The following is a 9,919-nucleotide window of genomic DNA, read 5'->3' on the forward strand; positions in this document are numbered from 1 at the left end:
TGTAAAAAATGAAAAAAAAAAAAAAACTTAGAAAAAGGCACTTAATATATGTATAACAAGATTTTGTTAAACTTAGTTACTAAAATTATAATTCTATGATAGCGGCCTACTGTGACTTTGATTGAGCCGGTGATCTTAATGCTAGGAAATCGATTGGAGAATTTTGTATGTTCTTTGGTAAGAATTGAGTGTTTTGGTCTTCTAAGAAACAAAACACACATAGCAAAGTCAAGTACAAAAGCTGAATACAGAGCCTTAAGTTAATATAGTTGCATAATTGATTTAGATTAAAGGGGTTGCTTAGTGAGTTGAAGTACCTTATATCATCTGTACCTATACTGTTTATTGTGAGAATTTAAGTGTTGTATTATTGACTGCAAATCACATTCATTCTGCACCCCAAGACCAAATATTATGAGATTGACTTACACTTTGTGAGACAGTATGTGACAAGCATTGTAGGTAAACTTACAAAGGCTCTCCATTCAGCCTCTTTTCTGCAGCTAAGAGATAAGCTCATGGTGCATTGCGTAGCTAGTAGCTGAACCAACTTCCTCAACTTAATTACTTATCCCAAATAAAAAAGCAGAAGAAAGAGGTGAGGTCATGAAGGAGAATGTAGAAGTTAGTTTAAGTTTGTTAGTTTGAGTTGTTATGAGTCAGTTACAATTGCTAACTACTTTCCACATTAGAAATAATTAGATATAGTCAGAGATATTTTCCTCACAACTATGTATATATATCAGTTATATATTCTAACATTCAATCAATTTGGAACAAAAATTCACAAACTCAAAAGCAGAAGCTAATTCAAGGATATGCTTCCTCTACTCTCAATCTCTTCAAGTAACTCTAGTTTTTCTTCTCACTCACTTATCTTTGATCTGTTACTTTTCACAAACTGAAAAATTTGAACACAAACAATATAATTACGAAAGATTTAAATTAATTTGCTACCCGCCAAAAATTTTAATTAGTCCAACAATGCTACAAAAAGTAGGCAGTTCATTGAGTAATTTTTTGTCAAATATTTTGGGAACTAATTTAATCTTTAATGAATATTAAGTTAATTTCTATATTTCATAATTCAAATTGTTAGCGTTAAAACCTTTCTTAATAAAAGGTGATACTTTATTCCTTTTATTTTCTTAAAGTAAGTACTTTTATTGTAGTAAAAATTAGAAAAAGGTAAAAAAGAAAACCTATTGACTGGTCGGGTCGGTCTGATCCAAGGAATCCAGCATGCCTCCACGGGTCGAGTCAGGCTGATCCAAGGGATGGGATCGGTTCCTGCTGCTCCAACTGCGCTGCTAGGGGAACCACGCGTGTTAGAGATGACGGGCAGCGAGGTCGGAAAGCGGGAAGGGGCGGAGGATACGTCTTGCACGATGTAGGAGGTGAGGAACGATGCACTGCGGGAAGGTTGGAAGAGGGTGACCTGGGTGAGTGGGACGGATCTGAGCGCGAGGAAGAAGAAGAGAGCTCTGCGCCTATCAGCCGGAAATCGTCGAGGCGGAGATTGACTGACGGAGAAGTCGCCCGGTTGACTGATGGGTGTGCGCCGGTTAGGGACGGCATCGCAGGAGAGATGGAGGTTGCAGGAGGCGACAAAGGGACAACGGCAGGGGCTTATGGGTTGGGAAAATACATTGTCAGGGAGGAGGGGGCTGTGACGAATCATGAGAAGGCTCAACCGGTCGAGGGGGGAACCGGCATAGTGATGATGACTATCATGAAACAGTTGCTGGTGATGATGTAAGCACAGGGAAGCCAGGATTGGGAATTAATTTGGCTAGTGACAGGAATAGGCCCGTTCAGAATGTGGAGGAGGGGTATGGTGATAGAGGTAATCATAAAGGCGAACAAACACACCTTAATGATGATGAGATCAGCAGTCATGAGTATGCAAGTTTGGGTGAACAAATGCTGGAAAACCACAAGACATGGGAGCTAGCAAAAGAGTCTGGAGCAATGCTACTTGATGAAGAGGAAGACATTATGGCTATCCTCCAAGAACAGAATGAAGAGATTGCTCGTAAGAGAAGAGTGACAAAACAGAAGGCTAAAGCAAGATGAAGCAGGCCGAAGAATCTCAAAAAGGTGTGTAATTATATTTCAAAATGATTATCAGTTCATGAAATATTAGGGGGTTAAGGGGTGACGGGAAGTTGAGAATGGTAAAAGAAATCAAGAGAAAACATAGGTTGGATATGTTAGGTTTGGTAGAGACTAAAAGACAGCTAGTGACAAGGTTTGATGTATCGAAAATTTGGGGGAGTGGAAGCGCGGGATGGGAATATGTGGAGTCTGATGGTGTCTCTGGTGGTTTGTTATTAATATGGGATGATGGTTTCTTTAAAATGCGAAATTGCTATAAAGGTGAGCGATGACTGTGTGTTGAAGGGGTACTGTCAGAGATGTCTGTTAACTGTGCGTTTTTCTTGGTTTATGGGGCTCACACTAGAGATGAGAAACGTGTTGTGTGGGAGGAGCTGAGTTACATGGCTGGCTTATGTCCAAGCGCCTGTTGTTTTCTAGGGGACTTTAATGAGATTGGCCAAGTGGAAGAAAGGCGAGGTCTAGATAGCTTACCTCTGTCGGCACAGGACTATAAGGTTTGGGTACATGACATGGGTTTGGTGGACCTGCCAATTTCAGACCGTAAGTTTACATGGTTCAGAGGATAGTCATGTAGCCGTATTGACAGAGCTTTGGTTAGCTTGGAATGTCTTGAGGCATTCCCGGAGACTCGTTTGAGAGGTGGGTCACGGGGGTTGTCAGATCACTATCCTATCATAGTGGAAGAGAAGAGACTAAGAGTTGGACCGAGGCCTTTTCGAAGTCTGGATTCGTGGTTTACTCATGAAGGGTTTCTAAGGATGGTCAAGGAGGAATGGAGAGGGATGGGAGAGATACAATTCACCGATAAACTGAAGGCGTTGACGGTTCCTTTGGGGAGATGGCACAGAGACAACTTTGGTGATATGGACAAGAAAATTTTGAAGTTTGAGGAAGAGATTCAGAAGATTGATGACATGGTTGGCAATGGGAACTATGATGAGACAGTGGAAGCAAGAAGGAAGGCGTTAGTTAAGTGCTGTGAGAAATGGTATGTGAGGAAAGAATTACATTGGAAGCAGATGTCAAGGTCGAGGCTTGCAAAGGACATGGATAAAAATACGAGATACTTTCATAACTGAGCTTCGGCGAGACGGCGGAATAACATGATTGATACACTAGCTATTAATAGAAGATTGATAAGGAATCAAGCTAGGATTAAAATTGCCATCAGGAAATTTTACAAAGAATTATATCATCAAGAGAGGTCCCCTGAGATGGGTTTCAGAGATGGTCTGGTGGAAAGGATCAGCGAGGAGGATTCTCTTGCACTAGAGGTGCTACCATCACCTGAGGAGATTAAAGAGGCAGTGTGGGATTGTGAATCGTCCAAGGCCCCAGGATGTGACGGGTACAACATGAACTTCATAAAGAAGTGTTGGAATGATATAGGATCGGACTTCACGGCAGCGGTGTTGGGTTTCTTCCAATCTTCAAGGTTGCCACCTGATGCTAATGTCACATGGGTGGCGTTGGCCCCCAAGTTTCCTGGTGCTAAGGAAATAAAAGATCTGCGGCCAATTAGCATGGTGGGGTGTGTATATAAGGTAATCTCGAAGATGCTGGTTAGGAGAATGAGAGGGGTTATGCCAGGACTAATGGGCGAGACACAGAGTGCTTTTGTAAAGGGTCGGAAGATTCATGACGGGGCTCTTATCGCATGTGAAACGGTTTCCAGAGTTGGACTGAGAGCTCAAGTACAAAACAGGAGTGCAAGAGATGGATGGTGTGTTTATGCGCGATCATCTGGAACTTATGATTGGAACGGAACCGAAGGATTTTTCAGAACAAAGGAAAAGGAGTTGAGGAGATTATCAACATGTCTGCATTGAGCTATAAGGAGTGGTTAGGGGTTGACCCTTTCTGTTGTTGATGGCAATGCCGGAGATGACAAAAGGGTATCTACAGCTTCGTTTGTTTGGTCTATTTAATTTAGTTTTTAGTTATTAGTTTTTCTATGCTGCTGGTCCCTATGCTCCACCTGTTGTGTCGAGCTTTCATTCAAAAAAAAAAAAGAAAACCTATTGACTCTGATTTGTTTGAAATAATATCAAAACAACAAATAATTTAGTAAATTTAATTTAGCAACAAATGAATATGCATGATCTGATTTTTTTTTTTTTTTACCAAAAATAGGAGACTCTAACCCGCAACTTTTTAATTGAGTATGAGGAGACTATATCATTTAAGCTATAACTCATTGGCATATGCATAATCTGATTAGTGTCCATGATTATACATATAAATACTAAAGTAGGAGAACTTAGCCGTAGCCACCAATAATAACAATCTAATGATTGCATTAGTGAATGCTACAATGTACATGGTGAAAAAAAAAAAAAAAGGAAGAAAGAATGGTTTTCAGTTTTATATATAGTTTAATTTCTCTCACACACTCCATTGTCCCTAATACTCACCAAATTTTCCATCCATTGAATCCCCACATTTCCCTCTTGTCTCTTTACCTCCTTTTACCCTCTTCCTAGAAGGGCAAAACTCAGAAAAAAGAAAGAGAATCACATCAAATGTATGTAAATTATTAACATGATGAAGCAGCCTAAAAATCACTACTCTCCTCCACTTTGATGAAAGGTCGTAAGAAATATAATAGTGGTGGCATTTCATGGAGCACGTTCTTCTGGTGCACCCTCATTGTTGTTATCTTTTCCGTCCTCTTCACCACCTTCACTTTCTCCTCCATTCGTCGCTTCTATTTCCCAGGTCCATTTCTTTCTTTCATTTCAACCTTATTTTCTCTCATTATTTTTCCTTTTATTTATTTATTTATTTATTTGCCACAATGAGCAGAATCATTTTCCCATAAAACAAGCTCAATATGGAGAAATTCAATCATGCAAGCAAAACACGAGAACTCTCCCACATTACGAGATATAGTTATGCTTCCAGATCAAGTTTTAATTTTCCTAAATTACCCTTCATCATTGTTTCATCACTTTCATTCCCAACACGAAATCCAATGCGTTTATTTTCTTGTTAACTCATCCAAGACTCGATTTACCCACACTCCAATCGAAGTCAATGTGATTCAACCCTATGAACAAATCATAAGGTGCCCAATGCATCCACATGGCTACACAATATCGGTGGCAACAAAATCAAAGGATCCAATTCCGACTAAAGATTTGTTCATCCATAACTGGGAAACGCTAGTGTATGAAGCCCTCTATGATCGTGACTACACCACCATCGTCTTTGTGAAAGGCCTCAATCTTCGTCCCGAGCGACTCGCTGAAGCATCCAAATTCCAATGCGTGTTTGGTTATGATTTCAAGAATCCCAAATTCATACTATCATCAGAGGCTGTATCTGTTGCTCAAGAGATTGTTCGATGTAGAACACCCATGAGCATTTTGAGTGGACAAGCCCAAGCCCAAGCCCAAGCCCATGCTATCAAAGTTTCAATTAAAATTAACGGTGGGGAAATCTTCCCCTCCATAGCGAAGCCATCCCTTGAACCATATCAAAATTTTCCAAAACAAAAAGCTCATAAGATATGCCTATGCACTATGTTGCGCAACCAAGCGCGATTCTTGAAAGAGTGGGTGATGTACCATGGTAAAGTTGGGATTCAACGTTGGTTCATATATGATAACAATAGTGATGATGATATAGAGAAAGTGATTGGGATTCTACAGAGCATTGGATACAACATCACAAGACACTTGTGGCCTTGGGTGAAGACGCAAGAAGCTGGTTTTGCACATTGTGCATTGCGAGCTCGGTCATCGTGTGAGTGGGTTGGGTTCATCGATGTGGATGAGTTTTTCAATATAAGGGGAGGAGGAACCTTGAACAAAGTGATTAAGCTCTATTCCAAGGTTAAGAATTTAGGTCAGTTCTCGAGCTTTATTGTTCTATAGTCTTCATTAATCCCAATATATAATATTATACATTTAGTTGGACATGCACTTCTAACTAATAACATTGTTTTCAGGTGAGATAAGAACACGATGCTACAGCTTTGGGCCTTCAGGGTTGAAAAAAGTCCCACGTGAAGGGGTAACGGTCGGGTACACGTGTCGATTATTGGGAAGTGAAAGGCATAAGAGCATAATAAGGCCCGATGCCTTGAACCAAAGCCTAATCAATGTGGTGCACCATTTCCATCTAAGAACACCATTTGTGGCCATTGAACTTGAGAAGGGTGTGATGGCAATTAACCATTATAAGTATCAAGTTTGGGAAGTGTTCAAGGAGAAGTTCTATAGAAGGGTTTCAGCATTTGTGGCAGATTGGCAAGAAGAGAATAATGTGGGGTCAAAGGATAGGGCTCCTGGTGTAGGGACTAAAGCGGTTGAACCAAAAGACTGGTCTAACCGGTTTTGTGAGGTTAAGGATATGAGGCTAAGGAATTGGGTGTTAAGAAATTTTAGGGATCGGCGAACCCATCTTTTACCTTGGGAACCTGAATTTGAACGCCATTTTAAAAGAAGGCGAAGGAGAAACAACATAGACCGTTTATGATGTCATCACTTTCTAAATGTAGGAGAGTAACACTTCGAATTTTGTTTTGGCTCTATCCTTATCATGGAATCATGTAATGATGATGGAAAATGGTGTATAAAAGAAGAGAAATGTTTCCTAAAAAAAAATAACAAAAGATAGCCAAAACATCTCTTATTTAATATTTATTAATTATTATAATAATTAATAAATATTAAATAAAATAAATTTTTATTATTTTTTGTAGCATTACCGTACCGATTAAAAAAGTACCTAGTTTACGTTTTGTATAAAGATAACAACATAGTTTTAGAAAGTTTTTGCCTAATTGTATAGTTGTATTGTATATTTAATAAATATTGTCATGTTGAAATCTAATAAAAATTGTGGTGGGGGGCAAGTTAAATAATTCTTTAACATTTATAACAAAGGAATATACTAGTTCCTCTTTACAAAATTCAAACATGTCTATATTACAAACATAAAAATTAAAAAAAAAATATAGAATTCTTTGAATACAAAGTGCCTTATATATGTATCCTCTATATATAAATCTTTTTCAAGGACAAAAATAGCAATATGGATGTCAGTGGGGTAACGTGAGATAGATATTTGATTACCTGCTATATCCGTGTTGATGACAACCATCTGGGATTTTGTACAACTGGACTATTGGGACTAACCAACCATGGTTGGAGAACAAATTAAACTACCTAAGTTAAATGTTCTTCTTGTAGTTTGAGTTAAGTTGTTAATTATTGTTAGTAGCTTAGGATTCAAGCGCCACAATAATGAATCCAAATCTTAACCCTTTGTACAATTGTACGCTAAGTTATTTTGAGTTTTTAACTAAATGAACCAACTAAATCATCGTTTCCTGTTCCAACTTGTCAAGTTTACTTACAGCTCAAACATCAAAGCTCAAATGTTGAGAGTAATTTTTTTTTTATAGTTGTTATAGCGATGATCTTGCCCCAATAAGAAGGGAAGGAGTAGTTTTAGTACCAAAAACAAACATAAAAACAACAACAAAATATATATAACACATATTCTTTTATTAGCTTTTTATTTTTACCTATTTTATTATACACATTAAAATACTAAATATTAATTACACAATAATCTCTTTAATATTTCCATCCAAATTATTATGAATTAAAATTTTATTATTATTCTCTACATATAAAAAATACCTTTATTCACTTCTAACACTTTTAGGATTATTATCTGATTTTTCAATCTCTCCTTACCTCTAGATAAAAGTAAAATCTTTTGAATTAGCTTTTTCAAATCGAAGTGGTCTAACTTGATGGATAAAATTGTTGAACTTATTTTTCTCAAAGTTGAGCTTCTATTGAGCTTTTGATGATCTTGATTGTCACCCTAAAAAAGATTGTTCTGTTATTTTGAAAATAAAAGACTCCAGTAATGCTGGTGCTTTGTCCAACAAGCACTATAACTCACACAATAAAATCAGTTTACAATTATCCCTAAAAGCAAACTTTTGTTTCTCCTGAATAAATCCAAAATATATCCACCATGATCTAGTATGGAAAGTCAAGTCTGTTTTCTCCACAATGCTTATGTTTGCCAATTCTAAGAATCTTCAATTATTTTGCCTTTTAAAATCTTTGTTCCATTTTCTCTATTGATTCAAAGTCTTTTCTCATGCTTCACTCCACTTCCACTGAACCACCTGCTGTTTTCAAACATTCTTATATTCCTCGTTTTTTATGTAACCCATGTAATTGTAAAACATAGATTTATCCACCCATTTTTTTCCAATTTGCACACTTCTAACTTATACCATGCTAAAGTGGGTTCACCGTTATTAATTTATAGTTTTCTCCCGTAATTCATTGTTTTTGTTCTATATAGGTGCCTATTTATCTATCACAATTATGTTCTACTTAATACTTAATGAATGCTTTTATTCTTGAGTTAGAGGTCTAGTTGTTACTCAAATGCATGTAAAAATTCAACATTGAATTTTGACTTATTTTATACGATATGCTACTAGCCTATTGCATATTCCCGCTATATATATATATATATATATATATTACATGTTATCTTAATTAATGCATCTTATTTAAGTATTTTAATTAATTAATTAAGTGGGACTATAACAGGAACTAAAGTTAGTTCCTCCTAATGGAGAAGAGAGAGATGCTTTGAGTTCCTATTTACCGTTTATGACACAAAAGCTGATGTGGAGTTACTTTTTATGATATGTGGGCCATAAATAAGAATTGAAATGAGTTCCCTACTGGAGATGGTCTAAGACCGTTCTCTGTACTCTCTCCCATAACCTTTCAAAAAATATTAATCAGTTTATTTTTCTCTTTTCAATAACTGAAACTGACTATAATAGATTGTAATAAGCACAAATTCAAATAAAAAATTATTTACAATGAATATTTTTTGGATGGCAAGAAAACAAACAAATAAATAGTCACCCAAAAGTGAAAAACATACCAATACTCCTACCATAATTAACATCAGCAAATGCCCAATCTCTACTAGTTCAATATTAAATGTTCAAATTTAAAAGTCCACGCATTTCAGCCATAAATCCTCCTAAAATATTCAAACATAATAATATAAATATAAAAGAGCCAATTGTCCTCAAATATATCTTAGAGCAGTAATCCACTAAAGATTGCTAAAAAATATATTTTGATCGTTTATTACATAAATTCTGAATATACAGCAGCTCTAATGTTAAATTATTTTATTCATTATCATATTTTTCAAATCAAAGCAACACGTTTAGAAGTTATTTCATTTACGCGTTTCATTTAATTACATTTTTGTGGGATTTTTCTTCTATAAATTCGACGGTAATGATTGTGCCAATTTTTTTTTAATTATTACCGGTGAATTTATGTCGAAAAATTGAATTCGACGATAATTTTTTTATCGACGAATTTATCATCAAATCCGCCGATAAATCTATCGCTAACCTCCGACACTAAATTCAATAGTATTCGACGTTATTTTTGTAGTGTTTGGTTTGGAGCTTCTAAAAAAGTTCTCGAGAAATCTTGTTTTTCTAAAAAGGGCACAAGTGCTATGCTTTATTACGGACCAACCTAATTTTTCTTTATCTCTTGTTCATCATGTTCTTTTTTAATCAGAGAACTATCACTTCTTGTATGTTAATATTTTGCATGCAACAAGTAGTTTTTCTTTGGCCATACAAAAGTACATTGGTATTGATAATAAATCACTATATTATATATTCTCTGAAAAATTTAAAATATGTAAAGATTGAATCAACATATACCATGAAGGGTGCTATATATATTAGAAAAATTCTTTTAGTATCGAAGGA

The 9,919-nt window shown here is 36.2% G+C and overlaps 2 protein-coding genes across 2 annotated transcripts; both read left to right on the forward strand.

Moving 5' to 3' along the window:
- On the forward strand, positions 2,175 to 3,200 carry LOC107647450. Its single transcript, XM_016351524.1, has 3 exons — positions 2,175 to 2,349; positions 2,404 to 2,661; positions 2,869 to 3,200. Exons 1-3 carry the CDS (start codon positions 2,175 to 2,177, stop codon positions 3,198 to 3,200), a joined length of 765 nt encoding a protein of 254 aa, XP_016207010.1.
- On the forward strand, positions 4,531 to 6,740 carry LOC107647451 (glycosyltransferase family 92 protein RCOM_0530710-like). Its single transcript, XM_016351525.2, has 3 exons — positions 4,531 to 4,839; positions 4,927 to 5,970; positions 6,074 to 6,740. The coding sequence occupies exons 1-3, from the start codon at positions 4,704 to 4,706 to the stop codon at positions 6,601 to 6,603; spliced, it is 1,710 nt and encodes a 569-aa protein (XP_016207011.1). The 5' UTR covers positions 4,531 to 4,703; the 3' UTR covers positions 6,604 to 6,740.

This window comes from Arachis ipaensis, chromosome B06, assembly GCF_000816755.2.
Source record: "Arachis ipaensis cultivar K30076 chromosome B06, Araip1.1, whole genome shotgun sequence".
Taxonomy (NCBI): Eukaryota; Viridiplantae; Streptophyta; class Magnoliopsida; order Fabales; family Fabaceae; genus Arachis; species Arachis ipaensis.

Excerpts from the sequence above, each read along its gene's own strand:
- LOC107647450 (XM_016351524.1), top strand. The coding sequence starts at position 2,175 with ATGGTAAAAGAAATCAAGAGAAAACATAGGTTGGATATGTTAGGTTTG. Across the intron at positions 2,350-2,403 it reads GTTATTAATATGGGATGATG|GGGTACTGTCAGAGATGTCT; the intron begins GTTTCTTTAAAA and ends TGTGTGTTGAAG. Across the intron at positions 2,662-2,868 it reads GGACCTGCCAATTTCAGACC|GGTTTCTAAGGATGGTCAAG; the intron begins GTAAGTTTACAT and ends TTACTCATGAAG.
- LOC107647451 (XM_016351525.2), top strand. The coding sequence starts at position 4,704 with ATGAAAGGTCGTAAGAAATATAATAGTGGTGGCATTTCATGGAGCACG. Across the intron at positions 4,840-4,926 it reads TCGTCGCTTCTATTTCCCAG|AATCATTTTCCCATAAAACA; the intron begins GTCCATTTCTTT and ends CACAATGAGCAG. Across the intron at positions 5,971-6,073 it reads TTCCAAGGTTAAGAATTTAG|GTGAGATAAGAACACGATGC; the intron begins GTCAGTTCTCGA and ends CATTGTTTTCAG.